The sequence below is a fragment of the Sciurus carolinensis genome, chromosome 2 (genome assembly GCF_902686445.1).
Source record: "Sciurus carolinensis chromosome 2, mSciCar1.2, whole genome shotgun sequence".
NCBI classification, from domain to species: domain Eukaryota; kingdom Metazoa; phylum Chordata; class Mammalia; order Rodentia; family Sciuridae; genus Sciurus; species Sciurus carolinensis.
The window spans coordinates 87680277-87699428 of record NC_062214.1 but is presented as its reverse complement, the minus strand read 5'-3'; the positions used below and the strand labels follow the sequence as shown (position 1 = coordinate 87699428).

Here is a 19152-nt window from a genome sequence, read left to right as displayed (position 1 = left end):
AACGATTCATTTTGAGCAAATTTGTAAATGGCCCTGATGTGTTCTACAATTTAGTCAATTACTGTTTCAGCCTGCAAGCCTCCTGGGGAACGGAACATACATGGCCTGAAGGTACGAATTTCAATAATTGTTTCAGTAAAGTTAGATGGATTTGTAATGCTGTGTTCCACTTATTGAAATGTCAAATAAAACTGCACTTTCTCAAGCTCTGACAAGCGATTCTTTTTTTTTTTTTTTTTAAATGGGAGTTGGAGGGGGATTCATCTGTAGTATTTGCTCAGTGTGTATATATATATTTGGATACTGGGGTTTGGTGCTGTTTTTTAATTATTTGGAATTGTTTTGTTGGCCAGTTTCTTGAGGATGATCCTGGACACTGGTCTCTACAAAGGTTTATTGGAGTGAGAATACAGGCTTCATTTCAGTGATTGATTAAGCATTCAAGCATATTGCACACAGAACACCCCCTTCTCTTGACATATTTGTGGTAGAAACATGTATCTAGTTAATGTCTTTTCATTGTTCTGTTTATTTTGAATTTTGGATTTCCGCTGAAGGCTTCACATCTGAAAGCTGGCTATTTTATTAGGCTCAAGTGTTTCATAATTAGTTGTTTGGGCCTCATTTTTTCCTTTCTTTCTTTCTTTTTTTTTTTTTTTTTTCTTTTTTTTTTTGGTGAGTAAGGAGCAGTCTCTAGTGTTCTGTCGTAGAGCTGGGAGGTGGTGCCTTTAGGTTCACCACTAAACCCTGGATGTGTCCTCAATGTACTTCTTTGAGCATTTATTTTTAAATGTATTCTAGATGGTGAATTGATTTTTCCCTCTTTTTATCTCCCCTTTTTGAGCCCTGTTTAAGTATTTGAATAATGGCAGGAATAGAGGATTATGTAATATTCGGACTGTACAGTTCTGTAACCTATATATGGAATAGATTCCAACAGTGGGTCTGTCTAGCAACAAGCTAATTAACCTTTTTAGTGAAATGAGAAATTTGTGGCAAATTATAGGTTAATTAGAACTGTGTCCTCAGAACACAAGACTGATCAAGATTCTTTCTTTACTTATAGGTGAATACCCGGGCTGGACCCTCTCAACACACCAGCCCCGCAGTTTCAGATTCACTTCCAAGCAATAGGTGAGAGCGGCAAGTGAGTCATGTCCAGCTGTGATTATTTGTGAAGTTGGGGGTAGGATGGGGAAGAGGCTGGTGGGATGGCATCTCTTCCCTGTAAAACAAAAAACGTATTTGTAGCCCAAAAGAAATTTGTCTGACTAGATAATCCTAGCTACATATTGGCTGAAGAGAAAGGATCTCATGTAGAAAGATGAAATTAGACATGTTATATGATTCATTTTGGTCTGTGGGATGTTTTTTCATCAGTCTCCAAATTATACAGAAAATTCAGGGCCTGTTTTCATGTCTCTAAGGTTTGGTTTATAGATGGCATATTTCTTATTAATTTTTTCTTGCCTGGCCATCTTCTGGCAGTGTTGTTATCCGTTGTTATCTTCACTAGGAAAGAGACAGGGAGAGGTGGCGAGGTTTGATGTGACCAGCTCACTGGTCATGTCTTTGATCCTATGGGAGATCACAGCTATATAACAGGAAGATCATTTTTGTGAATTCATGCTGACATTGCTCCATACTGGTTTAGCTGTACTGTGTGAGTCTTTTCAAAGTGTCCTTCTCACAAGCCTGAGAACTCACTGCTAGGCTATCACGGTCCTCAGGTAGAAGGAGTGACCTGCTTGATTTTGGTTGTGCATTCATTTGTTCAGCCAGTAGACATCACATTGCTGTACAGGAGGGTGACGCTATGCAGATGATTACTGCACATATGTGGCTTCTTCACCTTTTTGACTGGAAAGCCAGCATTGAGCTGGAAAGCCCGGGCCTGGGGCCTCAGCCAGTGTGCACACAGCCCTTTCCTGACTGAGGTGTGTTTAGGCTTCTGCTTTGCCTTCACTGCCTCTTTTGGCCCACAGGGTATACTGCTGTGATTTAAGTCCCTCCTTCCAACTCCTGCTTTCATCTGTCCTTTCCTGCAAAGCCACTTCATTATGGTGTCAGTGTATCTACCATCAGCTTCCCTGCTGTGACACATGGCTTAAACAGTTTATTCCATCTTACAGTACAGTTAGCCTGGTGTTCCCTAGAGGACCTTGTGGTGACATTGGCAGGTGTTTTAGTTTTCCCCAGAGGGTTAGGCCCTGACGGTGGTGCTTTGCATCTCCTCTCTGGCCCTGTGAGCCATGTCTCTGCAGCCTAGAGACCTGGAGGTGGAGGGCCACCGGTATAGGCCACCAGGTGCTCTGAGAAGGCAAGGCATTTCATTGTCACCACTGCTTTCAGGAAAGGTGTCATCCACAGACTGAGCTCGAAGGTAGAACAAAGGGTTCATAGTGTTTTAAGTCAGGTGTCATCAAGCAAAATGGAGTTGAAAAGATGGCAAGACAGAGAAGCAGGATAACTTTTCAGTTATTTTACATTCATTCTAATAAATGTGAGAATTAATTTGGTTGTTCAAAATTATCATGTATATTCATGGAATATTGGGTTGGAAAGAAGTTCAGAGACCACTGATAACTTAGTGGTTCTCAGCCTTTTGTTTCTGGCATTGTAACTTTAGGGGGATAGTGTAGCCTGACAAATAATAATGATAGTTTGCTTTAGTAGTGATTCTTGTTTGGGGAGGAATGTTAGTTGAAAAAGTCCTACACGTGATTTTAATATGCCACCCCAGGTTGGCCATGTTCTGAGCTCCAGGTTGATAACCAGTCAACAGGTATTTATTGAATTCCTTTTATTCATTGGGTGCATTAGGAATACAATGTGGTCCTTATCTACTGGAGTTCACCATCTAATGGGTGTAGAGATAAAACAAAAAGTGTGCATACATTTATACCTTATAGTTAGTGGGAAGAGAACAAGCAGATGCAGAGTGAGAACACTAGACAGGGATGTGTTTAGATGTAGACTGGGCACCCAGGAAGGCTCCCTGGGGAGAGTGATGTTTCCATCTAGACTGAAGGGTGAGAAGGACCCAGGTAGGTCCACATAGAGAGAGGGGCCTTTCAGATAGAGTGAGGAGCATGGCAGGGCCCTGAAGTGGGGAGGAAGCACAGCACATTAGCGAGTAGACCAGTTCAGCTGGAGCACAGGGAAGGGCACTGGGTTTGGCCAGGGTGAGCAGAGCAGGAGACCAGCAGGAGTGATAGGAAATAGGCTGTGGACAGGTGTCAGACATGCGGGGGCCGGAAGGCCAGTGGTGTTCAGCCTTTGCTCTCCTGCTCTGTGAGCCAGGTTTTTGGCAGCAGTGTGACATGACTGGCCCTGTCAGATCTTCAGCCTGTTGTGCAGAGGAATAGGAGACGCACCACCTAATCCTGCTGTGCTTTGATGCTCGACGCCCCTCTCCTTGCCAGTTGGGCATCCAGCAGGAATCCACCTCGTCAGCCAAACAGCCCCTTTTGTTTTCATTTAGCTACATCTTAGAAGGTTCTTTTTTTGTGAGCTGGAACATGTCTCCTGTCAGCACACACTTGTCAAGGTCTAGTTGAGACCGCAGAACATGGCTGTTCCCTCTTGGAGGTGATAGCTCTTCCACTTGTCTTTCCTCCAAATATACTTCTCCTTCTAGACTTTCAGTTTCAGCAAATTCACCCCCATCCCCCCCACCCCCACATTGCTGACTCTAGATAACCTTGCCAGTCATCCTTCACTACTCCCTGGCCTCCCTCTGAGCAGCTCTGCATCTCTCTGCTGGCCTGCATCCCTGCTGCTGCACAGTTGCTTCAGGCTGTCTAGATCACCACCCAGCCTCCCGAGGCTCCCTACTTGCAGCCTCACCCTGTCTTAGACTGTCCTCCACCCCATAGCTGGAGTGGTCTTACTAATTGTATTAGTCAGCTTTTCATCATTATAATGAAATATCTGAGACAGTCTAATTTTATAAAGTTAAGAGGTTTATTTTGTTCAGTTTTGAAGACTGAAAATCCCAATGACATGGCATAGGATCTGGTAATAACTTTCCCTTGACTGTGTCACCTTATGGTGGATTACAAGGGTTGGAGGTATGTACGAGTGAGTGATCACATCTTGATAACAGGAAGCCAGAGAGACCTTGGTCCCACAGTCTCTTTTGAGGGCACGCTTTCAGTTGACCTAAGGACTCTGACTAGGCCCCATCTTTTAAAGGTTCACCTTCCCAACACTGCCTCACAGCTGTGAGCCATCATTCCTTACTTCTACGCCATTTGCTGTCCTTCATGCCTTCCAAATGAAGCATGACTGCCACTGGTAGTGAGCAGTGGCCTGTCACATGTGGATGCTCTGTCCAGTCCAGCTTTGCTGATGAACATGAGATGCCTGAATGGATCAGTTTCTCTGACCAGTGAACTTGCACATTGTTTCTGCCTCTCCTGTTTACTTTTTCTTTTTTCATAACTACCTTTACCTTCAATCTGACTGACCTTTGTAGACCAAATTTCCTTCTTCTGAAAACTTTCCATGGTACCACCCACCTCCCAGTCTACCCCAGTACCCCTTCTGTGGATTCCTATAGTCCCCCTGCTTCCCTTTACTGCAGCAGTGAGCTCATTGCAGTACAATCACCTCTGTCCCCCAACAACTTCTGTACTAAGGACTGTGACTACAGTATATCTATCTTTGAAGTCCCAATTCTTGGTATGATAACGTGGAATGTAGGAGATAATTAATCATGGTGGAATGAATGGATAAATAACTATGTGTACTTACATTGCCTTTAAATTTTATCTCTGAATTTAATTTTCCCAACTCATTTGCTTTTCTGATTCTTTAGCTTTTTATTCTTTGAATATCTCAGTGTCTCTCTTCAGGTGTCATACCCAGATTACATTTAAATTTTAATATGATTTAAAAAGTGATTTTTTTGATAGCTCAAGTCACTGTGACCATACTGATAAATGAACTCATGAATAAAGTGATTCACAAAGTAATTTCCAGGATACAAAATGGTTTTTGTTTTGGGGGAGGGGGAGGGAGGCATTTGAGGATTGAACCCAGGGCCTCATAGTGCTAAGCAGTCACTCTAGTACTGAACCCCAGCCTCAGCGCCACAAAATGATTTTTTACCAGACTAAGTTGGTACCCAGATATTGGCATAGTGAATGAAATCAGGGTTTTCTTCTGTTGCTCTCAAAGCATGAGTTGTTCTTTTCTTTGCTGTTTATTAAATTGTTTATTATACTGAGCCTTCTAATCCACATGTGTTACTGGGTCATAATTACTGAATTCAAGTTCCAACTGCCAAGAGAAGGCTTTTCCTAAACAACTTGACTTTTTTCTTCTGTAAAATTTGGATGATTAAACTTTCCATCCATCTACCTCTGGTGTTAGCAAGATTGATGAAGCTGCATTAAGGCATCACATTTTGCTTCTTGGATGAAAGGCGTTTTGTAAATGCAATGAATCAAAATGTTATTATTTCAAGTTTATGACATAATTGAATATCTGCGGAGAAACATTACCTAGGCTTTGTTTGGTTATTTGTGTCTTTACAATAATTGAAACGATCACGTTGGGAGTCATTTATGGGAATACTTGTATTTAAATATTTCCCAGAATAAAGGAGTTGTGTGTATGTATGTCAGGGTAGGGGAGGCTGATTTTGAGCAAGGCCTCTACCTTAGTTGCCTCTTTAAATTAGGAATAATATCTATATCCTCAAAGGTGTAGTTATTGTGAGGATTAAATTAGGATAATAAGTAATAGCATTCAGCAGAGTTCTGGGCTTTGATCATCATTCAATAAATGGTACCTGTGGTTGTCATTTTATTAATTGGACTGATTACAGGCAGTTGTTTGCTTTTTGGTATATGTTTCAGCTTTAGTCTCTTAACTGACACTTTAGTACATGGATTCTTAAACTTGTGGGCACATTATTTTAACATCTAGAATGAAGACATAACTTCTGAAACCTAGGAAAGTGAGGACTGAGGCTCCATAGTCTGTGTTGGACCATAGCAGAAGTTTAAGAAGTGTTTAGAGAGAATGGTTATAACTTGCAATTGAAAGACATGAAGTTTGAGTTCTTCTCAAATGTAATGCGTTAAATGAAATGCTTGTGTATTTTGTATTTGGTGCTGAGTCCTTTTGCTTTCTGATGTTTTCTTGATCTTTATGTTTTACTGTGTTTCTACGACTACTGCCACAATATAGTAACAACCAGAGGAACAACCACCATTTATTCAACACCTTGCTAGTGCCAGGTCACTTCCAGGGCGAGGAGGGAATGGAATATATAGAATGAGATGTGTGGTCTGTGTTCTCAGGGAGCTCCCCATCTCAGGATAGGTTGTGGTAGGAATAAATATGACTATACCAATGACTCACACAGGGAGAGAGTTAATCTGGTAGATAGGTAGGTTAGAGTGGGTAATTAAGAATAGAATTAGAGGGGTGGGGAGATAGCTCAGTTGGTAGAGTGCTTGCCTTGCATACCCAAGGCCCTGGGTTCGATCCCCAGTACTGAAAAAAAAAAAAAAAATAGAATTAGGAAGATTTTAATGTCAAATAAAACAGTGATGCCATTTTAAACATCACTCTGTTAACTGGGTGGATGTGCACAGATATAACTCTTTATAAAGTTAGAAGAAACTCAGAACCTTCTTTTGGCCATCCTTTTTTCTTAAGAAGGTCTTTTACTAAAATCATCCACATAAATTTTAAATAGTGTATTAACTTCCTGTTGCTGTGGAAAATACCTGACATAATCAGCTTATAATAAGACAGGTTTATTTTGAAGGTTTCAGTCCTTGATTGGTTGGCCCCACTGCTGTTGGCCCTGTGGTGAGGCAGCACATTGTGGTTGGAGCAGGTGGTGGAGGAGCTGCTCACCTCATAGTGGTGGGGAAGCAAAGAGAGAGAATAAGAGTGTGAAAAAAGAGAGGGAGACACCAGCATCCCACAATCCCCTCAGCATGCCCCCAGTGGCCTAGAACTTCTCACTAAGCCTCACCTCTTCTCAGTAGGCCTTTGGGGGACACTCAAAGATCCAAGGTATAGCACATAACCATATATGTCCAGAGAACATCTTAATATTCCTTAAATAACACTGGAGCTGAGTCTCATGTCTATAGGAAAGCTAAGAGGAGGCAGCTACAATTTATTGATTTTATTAATAAAAATATATTGACTATGTATAAGGCACAGTGCTATTTTGTGATATTTAATTTTCCTGCTTGCTCAATAAAGTTGATTTTTTTCCATTTTATAGAAAGAGAAAATTAAAGTTCAGAGAGGATGAGAAGCTTATCCCAGATCATGCAACTGTTGAGAACCAGGATTTATTTCTACTGTACATTGATGTCCCAGGAAGTTGAATTGTAACTCTTAACTGTAGTAAAAGACTAGAACTTAAACCATCTATTTTTATTTTTTGAAGTTCTGTAATCTTTGTTTGCTGTGAACATTCTCAGAGTGCATTGTTAGATACTTTGTGCTTAGCAGAAGACAGTGTCCACATAAAATTGCTACTGAAAGGCTACCCAGAGGCAGCAGAACTAATGGCCAAAAACAGTACTGCAGTAGTCCATTAAATACTGTAGCTTCCTCTTGACTGGAGGCTTCTTTATTGCTTAGATTACTAATTAAATTTCATTTTCCTCATTGATATTTTTGACATTCTGCCAGTCACTGGAAAAAATCTTACACAGGGAGGAGTGTAGTTTGTGTCTATACCTAAAAGCAAAGGTGTATTTTAGTCTGGAATTTTCAGTAGTTCCAAAGGTGTTGGTGATCTCACCGCTAATTATGTCTTTACTTTTCAGCTTGAAGAAGTCTTCTGCTGAACTGAAAAAAATACTAGCCAATGGGCAGGTAGGTATTATTACATATGAAGCTTTGCAAGTGAGAGTCATTTATTACTATTCAGTTTTTATCCATAAACTTATTAAACAATAAAGAACCTGTGATTTTCTTGTTGTCATAAATGAATGACATGACTTAATTTGATTGGCAGAACAATTTGCAGCACGTTTTTCAAACCGTGCTAATGGGTTTCACTCCCAGCAGATTGAAGTACCATGCACACACCCTGCTGCCATCTCAGTTTTAAAAAAGTTAATCAGTTCTGAACAAGTGTGTCAACCTACGGGTTGTTGAAATGGTCCTGCATTCTGAGGCGGCTGCTTCTTTCATTATCTTTGGGGAGAAAATGAAAAACTGTTACTTTTTTTTTTTTAACCTTAGTTCCTTCTTTTGTCCTGAAACTAACACTGCTTTTTAGGTGAGCAGAAGGACATCAGACCTTTGGCACATAAAATCCCTGAGCTTCTGGAAACCTTGGTTTGCCTAGATGATGGGCCATGTGAAACTAAGTGACCTAACCCAGCCAGTGAGGGACAAACGGGCCTGCAGGCCAGTTATTTCTCACTAATTTTGATTCAAGTAAAGGGACACATCTGAAATAGTATAGTGCTTTTAAACATACACTGGTAAATTAAGCTACCTACAGGGTCCTCGATTCTTCAATAGCAACATAAATGCGTTTTAATGTTTGTTATAGTGGAAGCCCTCTGATAGCCTTGCAGGCAGGCGCCTGTCCATTGCGATCAAGCCTGCCTATTAGGCTCTATTGACTGAGACATCTGTGTCACTGCAAATAAAAGACTCTTATTGATTTTCTTAACTGCTGTTCACTTCCCGTCCATGTTTCGAAGGCTGAAATCTTAATTATCTCAGATGCTTATTCAGTGCCTTCACACGCTGACCTCTCCAAGCCTCATTGGCATTTCATGAATCAAGTACTTGTAGTGGAGCATGTCAGGAAGACAAAGCTAGGTCCTCATGCTTGTCCTTTAATATCACCTGTAACATTGTGGTCTGATAGATGCGCGTGCCTTAAAACAGTGACTGTGTGGTAGTGCTTCTGGAAGCCTTTCTTACTTAGCACATCATCCCTTGAATACAGTTAGAAAAAATTAAGTTGATTGGCTTCTGACAGCTGGTTTTCATCCAGTGTGTGAACTCTAGTCCTTAAATATTCTGCAAGCAGCTGAGTATTATATGTATGTATAATCTTGGTAGTCACAAAGTTTGAGATAGGTTTTTATTTTTATTTTTTTACCTGTAGTGCTGGGAATTGAACCCAGAACCTTATACGTGGTAGGCAAGTGCTCTACCACTAAGCTTTATCTCCAACCCTCAAATTTTTAGATAGAATTTACCTAATAATTTTGCCTTTAAGCAGCCCAAAATTTGTTCAGAGTGAGGTTTACGTCTGCATCCCCCTAGTGCTTGGGATGTGTGCAGAACCTATATGAAATAAAATCTAACAAAAAGCAGAAGCATTGAGCCTAGGATATTTATGTATCTTCATGCTTGCATTCTAGTTACTAATTGTAATTTATGTACCAGTCACTTGTGTTCTTCAGCTGGAAAATATATTTCAAAATTGACATAAATTAAGAAGCTTTAACTACATTTGTTCAACCCAGGCAATGGAAAATAACCTGTCATAGATTCCTCTTTCAAAAATGAAAAACAGTTGATTTCCACTGCAAAAAATAAACATTCTGAAATGTGCCCAATGTTTTGACAACAAATCTGGTACTGCACATATCTTAGTGGTTTCAGCTACGAGGTTCTCTGTGTTGGGATATGGTCATGGCAATGATTTTTGACACGTAAAGATTATTCATTCCTTTCCCTTGGGAATGTGCCAACCCCACATTAAACAGTCTGACATTTTACTTGTTTTAAGGATAAGTTTTTCTTTTATTTACCTTCACTCAAAAACCAAAAATTCTCTACCTTTGGAAGTTTTCAAAATACCTCCTACTGATTCCGCTTGGTGCTACAGAGTAACTAAACCATGGGTGAGATTACATTGCAGCAAGGTAACATGCAGCGTGGGCATCAATAAATTTCTGAGCTGAGCACTGACACCACTTGATATGGAAGATGTAAGTCACATTTAACGATACTTTAACACTTGAGCATAGTTTTTTATTTTAGTGGTTTATGCTCTCAAGCATTAATAATGATTTGCCTTTCCACTAGCCTCCACTTAGATTTAATAAGGAATTCATATTAATCATTAAAAGAAAGGGACATGATTCTTCAAGATAATCAAATATTGACAGGTTAGAAATAGCTTTCTGCCTGGGTTCATTGATATAGGTTATGTGATATAAATATTTATTTCTTTTCTGTCACTCAGAGTAAATGCCACCAATTGATTCAGCATTGATATAGTGTCAACAGTTCATAAGAAACATTTGACTGGCTTGTGTTTTCCGATTAGTCTCTGCTCTATAAAGTGGGATTTACTAAATCTCTCCAATTGTCTGCTCATAGAGTGTGACTGCTTTCTGAAACCATTATTGCTTCGATTTGTGAAGCAAAGGTCTAGTGATACGACTAGTTTCTGTTAGACCTTTACATATAAAATAAGGATTAATTGAGCATTTTTATTTTAATGATTTATAAGCGATAGGTACTGATTCTTCCTAATATAGGCAGACAATAAACAAAGAATGCTTTCTTTGCTAATCCATAATTGAATTCCATTTCATTTTTCCCATTAATTTCATTAATATATTAAATCAAGCACTGTTTTAAGAGTTTAACACTTAGTCTTTGGAATGAAGATGTCGTTTTCCTGTTAACATTTTATGATGGAGGATTCCGTTTTTCCGACTTAAAAAATAAATCAAAAGGTAATTTTGGCATGTTTTATTGAGGCTGTAAGTCAGCCTCACTGCTGTGTTCTCTGAATGTTTTTCCCACCAGGTCCAGTGTGGCATCATCTGTTTAACATTGGTCCTGGGTTTAAACTGATTAGAAATAGCCCAAAGGGTCAATTTAAAGGATTTAAAAAGCATACGCTCCTCAAGAATGTGTGTCTAAGAACTTTGCATCTCTAGAGTTGTTTTGCTTCTTTTTGTTTTTTAGCTTCTGTAGGATAGGCTGAAGATATTTTCCTGTTTTGATAAATCAAGTATGAATGTTTTGTGAAGTAACAGGTCTAGAACTGATTTTGGTCCTGCTGCATCTTTGGCTGTTATTTTGAGAACTTCAAATGCCTTTGGAAAAAAAATTATTTTGAGTTTAGGAGAAAAGAGGAAGGTTTAAAAATGGAATCATCACTAGTATACAAGACTCTTAGATTCTCATGGTTTATCTTAGATCCCATATGAAGACTTAAACATAAATGAGATTCTTAAGTCCTAAATGCACTGTGCCCACCTCAGCCTCCCTCACACTTATTATTTGCTCCTTGCTTTGTTTAGTTAGAACAAGAAAACTGAACTACATTTTAAAACTATTTAGCACATCTTTACTAAATAATAAAAAACCCTCTTTTACTTCTTTTCAATTTAAAGAGCTGTGTGATTATGTAATTTAAAAACATTTCTTTTAAAAACAAACATAGCTAATGAAATTGCTTTTTACTTGTGCATGCCTTATACTTGATGGTTTGCTTTCCTCTGGGCCAGTGGCCTTGATAGAGAGGAACATCTTTCCATACTACACCTGAGACAAGCTGCTAACGTATAACATGGAACTGGAGTGTGCTGAAAGACGGTTCTAGCCTGGACTAGTTATTGACGAGTTACTTAGCTGAAATGAATATGCCAAATGGTCTTAAAAGGCTATAAAACTGTGATTTTTGATTCTACCTATCATATTTAAATGCTATACTTTATAGACTTATAAATCCCACCTTCATTTCATAATCAGCACTGTTCCTGTGCCTCATTTTTAAAAAATTGATTTAATAGCTCATATAACTAAAATTATAATTATTATTAGCCATTTATTAAACTCTTTAATTTTTTACATAGTTAAGAACAATTAGGATAACCCATTTTGGTCAAATATAAAATTCTCAAAATGTGCTCTGCTCTAATAGTTTTTCTTTAAAAATATTTTTTTTAGCCTGGTGGGGTGGTACATACCTATAGTACCAGCACTTGGGAGGCTGTGGCAGGAGAATGACTTGAGCCCAGGAGTTCAGGACCAGCCTGGTGACATAGTGAGACTCTGTCTCAAACTAAAATAACAAAACAAAACCTATTTTTTAAAAACATGATAAATATTTATAGAATATATAAAAATAAGAAAATTCAAATAAGCAAATAGTAAGAGGCTGATATTTCTTTTTTTTTTTTTTTTTTTTTTTTTTTTTTGGTACTGGGGATCGAACTCAGGGCCTTGTGCTTACAAGGTAAGCACTCTACCAGCTGAGCTATCTCCCCAGCCCCGATATTTCTTAATATTGAAAAATCAATTAAAGTACCAGTTGGTGCATAAGCTGAACAAAGACCTATATATCTTTAAAGCATCACATAGACTCTAATCATTTTTTAAGTGAATACTGTCTTTTACAGTGACATGGTTCTAGAACTTGCTCTTCAAACCTATTTTTATCTTTACCCAACTTTTGTAGCCTTCCCCATTTTTCTGAAGGATTCCATATTTGTCTGGATTTTTTCCACTCTTAGCTTGTTTACACATGCTTAGTGCTAATGTGTGCACACATGCAGCAAAATTCATCCACCTTTTGTCCTCCTCACCCCTCCCCTGCCTGTCTCCTGATGTTGTTGCATTCCTGCTTGGGTTGGAATGCTAGGAATGCTGGCCACTTCTCTGGTAGCCTCCTATCAGTGATGAAGACCATGATGTTGGGGTTATAATGGTTGCAGGTGCTCAAGGACAGCCACACCTGCCACTTTGCTGATGCAGTGGTGGAGAGGATATGACCAGAGACTGTGGTCCTTCCAGAACTGAGACCCTAGATACTGTGTACCTGCATCCTGCTTACCCTTATGTATTGGTGCCACTAATTCAAAATTTGTGAACTTGGGAAAGTGAAATTTCTCTCCCTCTCCTAGAAATTTCTTTCAAGCCATGATGAGAATATAGCTTGTTAGGCAAGTTCATGGTATACATTAGATTGTTGGAGGCATATTGAGATTACCTCAAGAATGTTCTTAGGGAATTGGCCTAGTAGCCTATTTGTACCCACCAATAGATATTGTTCTTTATGTGTCCTTCATTGATCAAAGTAACCAAATAGCAACTCTGCTAGTTTAGCTTCTCAGGCCACTTTATGTGCTGCATTTCTTCATGCTGTTTGAAAATATTCAATCCAAAATAATGTGGTATTCTTTTCTTTCCTTTATACCACATCTTTTATACAGGTTAAAGAAATTGTTTTCTGTATTTGTAGTATAAGGTTTTGATAAACAGTTTTCCTCATGTAGGAAAGTAGTTGCCAATTTTTCTGACTTGTCTGTCATTTTTTCACTGACCCTAAATATAGTAATTAACTGATTGTAAATTGCATCAATCATGTTGTACTACAATTAAATTGGGTGCTGAATTGGCCTTTACACATTAATCTGTCGATATTCTTTTAGGATTGGCCAAATGGCTTGGAAAGGGAGCTGTTTCTGTTACCTGCACTGCACTCCTAATTATCACAGCTCTCTGAAGCTTCAACTTCAGAAATGTATAGAAGAAAAATATTTCCCTTGATAAATGAAGCCTTGCTTTATTCAATTGGTGTAAGTTTAGAGTAGAGCAAATATTTAAAGCTTTACAATAATGGTCTGAGAGCAAACTATTTTTTTCCAAGTGATATTGAATTAAAAACTCCATCCATTTTCTGCCCATGCAAGGCAGTGCAATTCCCTGGAAATTGATTTTTTTTTTCCAGGGCTTATGATGGCTTTTCCCAAGCTTTAGCTGTATGGAAAATAACACCTTTATTAAATCTACTTACTGAATAAAGTTGGCAGCTGGACCAGCATGCCTAAAAAAATTACTAAAGACATCAGATAAAGACTGACTAGTCTTAGTTATCTGATAAATACTTTTTTAGGGAGTTCTTCAGAAATTCTAAAACATTTTGTGGGGTGCTAGCATAATTCACCTACCATTTGTAATACAAATGAGAATAGTATTTTTGGTATAGTAAGTTTTATGGAGTCTTGGAAAACATGCATGCTGTTTTGTATATCAAGTTATAAAAATAATTTTAGTTTGTAAAAATCACATGCCTGTGTGTTTTCCCTTAATGCATTATAATGTTTGACTATATGTACATTTAAAAGTGCATTGATTTGGCACTTCTCCATCAGCAGAATATGGTTCCTACCAGTTATTGCTGTATACTAATTTATCATTTGCAAAAAAAGGCTCTTTATGCTCTAGGAAAATCATAAACATTATTCAGTTAGTTTGCTAAATGTTAATTATAGGGTCACCTGAGGAGTTTTCAGGACTGATTTATTTACACATCATGCATTATTAGATCACGGGCCTGGCTGTGGGCCTCTGTGTATGTTGTCTTCCCAAGTTTGACTTTGATCGTGTGCATTGCTGTTCCGCACTGGTTCTATGCAGGGCTAGAGACTGTTTTCCTATCAGTATCTCTGACCTGACCCTTTTGAGCTATGTTATATCATTCCATTTTGACACCTTTTATCAAACTTTAATGAAATGACCCAGGCAAACAAATTGTCATTAAACTTTCCATCACTTTGTCCCTTGGTATCGTCTTTTATAAATTGGACAGCAAATGTTGTATTGATCTTCTCGTTCTTGCAGCTGAACTTGAAATGACCCAGACCGCTTGTTGTTTATGGCCCAGAGTTGCTTTTCCTTGACATTTCCATCCGCAGCATGACACCCTTTTTGTTTTTCTTTCTTTCTTGTGGAGATAAATGAACAAGACATACGGTATCGAGACACCCTTGGTCATGGCAACGGAGGCACAGTCTACAAGTGAGTAGTCAATTTTGTTTAAACTTTCTTTCCACTTTTACCAAATGCTGGGAATCCACGTACTCTGCGGCAAAAAATTTTTACATGACCACCAGCACTTAGATTTTATTTCTACATTTGACTCCAAAATTCTTCAAGGCATCTTCTGTATTTTCAGGAATTGCCTGAAAAGTGCATTTATATTACCTTTTTAATATTTCTGGGTCTGCATCTCTCCCGGGTGAGCAGTTAATAGTCGACCATTAGCAAGCGTACTTTTAACTGGCCTGAAGTTTAATGCATATTTTCCTTCACTCTTTAACACCATTATTATTATTATTTTTTAACTTGCTAGTACCCTATGCTGATCCCTTGCCCGTTTACAGTTATGCCCAGTAGAAGCCAAATCTTATAAATACCATTGCTTTGCCCTGTGTTGACACCATAAGTTATTAAAAAGCCTTCTTCCTGTTGTATTTTCTTCTTTCCTCACCCTACTCCCCTGAGAGAATTTCTACACACATTGATGAATATGTTAAGTTATAAAACTCTCCCAAATTCCAGTCGCGGTGATCTTACCCTAAAGGAGTGTTCATTTTCATATTAAAAAATGCTAACCATAAAAAATAGTTCTCTCGATAGGGAAGTCTTTCTCATGCAGTAGTGCAAAGTTTAAACTACATAATGTAATATCTGATACTTAATAGTCTGCAATGGTGTATGAAAAATATTCCACTAGGAATTAAAAAATCCATACTCTGTAAGAAAGCCCTGAGGGAGTAATAAAGCTTTCCTCCAGAGAGCTGTTTTCCATATATACACTAACCCTGCATCACATTACAATGGTGTTTTTACCTTAGATATTTTAATATCAATAATAATATATAATTTCAGAGTTATAAAATAATTTATTTTCTAATTGGTTTCTCACGTTCTTAGAATTTTAAGTTCTGATTAGCCACACGAATACAGATATTGTACTATGGCCATGAAGGGTCACATCCTAAAATCCCAGAAATCTGTCAGGTATTAATTCGGCCTTGGCACAGAATTTGATTTCTCAAGGTTACAAGCTCCTTTGAAGTCATCTGATCTGGCCACCCATCCAGGGCTTTAGTCCCCTCTCTAGGCATAACCAGGATATGAGTCTTTTCTCCCAAGTATTGTCCTTTTAGAATTTATGTTCACCCATTTGGATTATTTTCTCTAGCAGATGAGTGAGTATTGTGAGTAATAGGTCTGAAAGTTAAGTCCTTCCACTGTGAGTATTCAGAGACATAGATAACGTATTTCTCACACCATCTTTGGGCTTTGCCCATAAGGTGTTGGAGGCCTGCTGTGTAATGAGTTTTGAGGCTGCTGTTCTCCTGGGTTATACTGGCATTCATTCCATGCAGCCCCAGCAGTACACGTATGACATCTCTTCACCTTAGTCTTCCCCTCTCTACCCTTATCTGACCTGAATTTTTACCCTGTTCTAAAGCTTCCTAGAAAGGAAATAAGGACCATGTAGGCTCCAGTTTGCTTCTCTTGCATTCCCTGGAAGGAGCAACTTTCACAACTTCAACCTTTTTTTTTTTTTCAACCTTTCTTTTTAATGCTTTTTGTCCTGATAGGCAGATATAATAAGCCAGGAGAGATTTCTACCAATCCTTTGGAATCCTTTTATTGGCTTCAAGTGAAATCCAAAAATATTTCTTTAGACTTTTAACTTCTTATTTGTGTTGTTGCACCAAATATTTAGCTTTAGATTTCTTGATTGAAGACCTATCATGAATTTACTATCTTGTTCTGTTCTAGAAGGGAAGAAGCATAAGGCCACTAAACCCTGGCAGATAATTTTTGTTAGACATAATATCCTAGTTGTTAAAAATTTTCTTTATGTGCTAAAGATCAAACCCAGGCCTTGTGCGTACTAAGCATGCGGTCTGCCACTGAGACATACCCAGCATAGATGTTCAAATTTGAATCCTCTCTCAAGTTAAAACATAAGTGGATGAAAAAGCCAAGTGTAGAGGAAAGTAGAAATATCATGCCCATCTCCCAAGGAACAATTACAGCAAGAAATTATGTTAATACTTTAAAATTATTTTTAATTGTAAAATGCACATAATAGGAAATTTATTGTCTTAACCATTTTTAAGTGTACAGCTTGGTGGTATTGAGTACATTCATATTGTTGTGCAACTGTCAACACCATCCATTTCCAGAATTCCTTTCATCTTGCCTCTTATACATTAAACAATAATTCCATTTGTTCTTTTGTTGTTATTTTTAGCTAAGAAGCATGTTGAGAACTTCTTTCATTAGGACCCTGATGTCCAAGAACATTCTCCTGCATGTTCTTTTTTTTTTAATAATGCTTTTAGTTGTAGATGGACATGATCCCTTTATTTTTATTTATTTTTATGTGGTGCAGAGGACTGAACCCAGGGCCTCATATGTGCTAGGCAAGCACTACCATTGAGCTACAACCCCAGCCCCTCCTACACGTTCTTAGCACAAGTTCTTCAATTCAGATTATGCTGGGATGACATTAGCAACTTGTTCTAAGCGTTTATTTAGCTACCATTGCTAATGCTCTATGAGTGCTGTAGGAGTGTTTTGGACACAGGTTTCTTCTGGAAGGTGTGTAGCAGTATCATGATAATTTTAATACATTATTTATATAGATTTCTCATAAAAGAAGAAATCCCACTTATCCTTTTGCCTATGTGATTCTGGTTCTGTTGTTTTGAGACTGGGTTTCACTATGTTGCCCAGGCTGGTCTTAAACTCTTGGACTCTAGTGATCCTCCTGCCTCAGCCTTCCCAGAACAGGTGTGCACCACTGTACCCAGTGCCTATGTGATTCCTAAAGGGAAGGAATGTGAAGATGTCCCCTTGTGTAATTCACTTTTTCATTGAGCTTCTTTTCTGCCTGGACTAAGTTTGTCTTGTTCTTATATCCCTGGCTTTTAGTTCAGCACAAAGAAATAGTGTAATCATCAAGAAATGAGAATCCACTTTACTAAAGTCTTTATAAAACACCATTTGATGTGTTATGATAGGGTTTCTCCTACACTAAGTTTACCTTAATGGTGTTGACTATAAAATTGTGGTTTTTCAAACAAAAATGATTACATTAGAAGCTATGCTACATAAACTAGATGAAGAAAATATTGGAAAATCCACTCATTGGTAACAAAACTGCCTAACAGGCCTATTTAATTTTTTTTTTTATAAAGTGTAATAAAGCTAATAAGTACAAAGCAAAAATTTAATATTTTAGTCTTGCTCACTCCACTTGATTCGATGCTGTAAATCTCAAGGGATGTGATGTCATGTGTAAATGCAATGTATATTATTTAATCATTGGTACATTCTCATCATTTAAGTCTAGATGTTTTCCACCGTTATGCAATATGAAATTTTTGTCTGTCATTTAGACCAAATGGTAAGGTAGATTCTTCATGCTGTCCCCTACTGAGCTGTTCTTTGTATTATGATAGTGACCTAAGCAGGTAATTTTAAATTGGGATTTCTTGGATTACTAATTTGTGCTAAATGGATGATAAAAGAAATATCTTAGGCTACAATAAAGCCCAAATCTAGGAAGAAGGAAAGTTTAGGAAAAGCAAATGGGTGCGTTTTCATTATTCCTGTTTCCCAAAGTGCTGCAAGTTTCACCCCCAGCCCCGCCTAAAAATTCAAGAAAGTTACATGTTCTCTTTCCCTCGGAGAGATTCACAATGAATTTTTAAATTTTGAGAAAGATGAAAATAGTTTGGTTAAGTTTGGGGCTAAGCTTGGAGTCTGCATCCGCTACTACCTTTGTGCCCTTGGGCAATTGTATCATGTTGCCTTCCTCAGTTTTCTCAGCTGTAAAATGAAGACAATGATAATATCTATTTTATCAGGTTATAAGGTTAAATGAGTGGATCCATAAAAGGCTTAGCACTGACTGGCACTTATTAAATGTTAGCTACTCGTAATGGAAGTACTAATAATGGAAGAAATGTTAAAACCCTCTATTTTCTACCTTCACTTGGCATGGGACTCTTTTTGAGGACCATCTGTAAACACCTCCTAGAATTACAGTTGTGCTGAATTAACTGAGAAATTCTTTATTTACATTATGACACATAATTCTGTTTTCTTCTGTGTTTTAGTTGTGTCATAAATAATAAGATCTACATGATCTAAAAACTTAAGAGTATTTTTTTCTCTTACCATAATTTATTTTCAAATTGCTATAGGACAGCTGGTAGAGTGCAAAGCCCACTTTACCACAGGAGAATACGAGGGCTCACAGTTTTGTGGCCATTCTGTGGCTAAACTGGAACTCTGCACAGCATCTCTTTTCTTTTTCCTCTGTGCTTGTCCCCTGGGGCAGCATTGTTTCTCAAGGTCAAG

General features: G+C 38.1%; 1 protein-coding gene across 5 annotated transcripts in view; it reads left to right on the top strand.

Moving 5' to 3' along the window:
* The window catches only part of Map2k5 (mitogen-activated protein kinase kinase 5), a 232700-nt gene that overhangs the window by 37212 nt on the left and 176336 nt on the right, over positions 1 to 19152 (top strand). For all 5 annotated transcript variants that reach the window (XR_007106679.1, XM_047537347.1, XM_047537354.1 and 2 more), the window contains 4 exons: positions 71 to 111; positions 1067 to 1134; positions 7812 to 7860; positions 14714 to 14778. Coding sequence is in view for 4 of the 5 variants with exons in the window: in XM_047537347.1 (XP_047393303.1) it covers positions 71 to 111; positions 1067 to 1134; positions 7812 to 7860; positions 14714 to 14778 (223 nt within the window). In the remaining variant the exon portion in view is untranslated. The remainder of the gene's footprint in view (positions 1 to 70; positions 112 to 1066; positions 1135 to 7811; positions 7861 to 14713; positions 14779 to 19152) is intronic.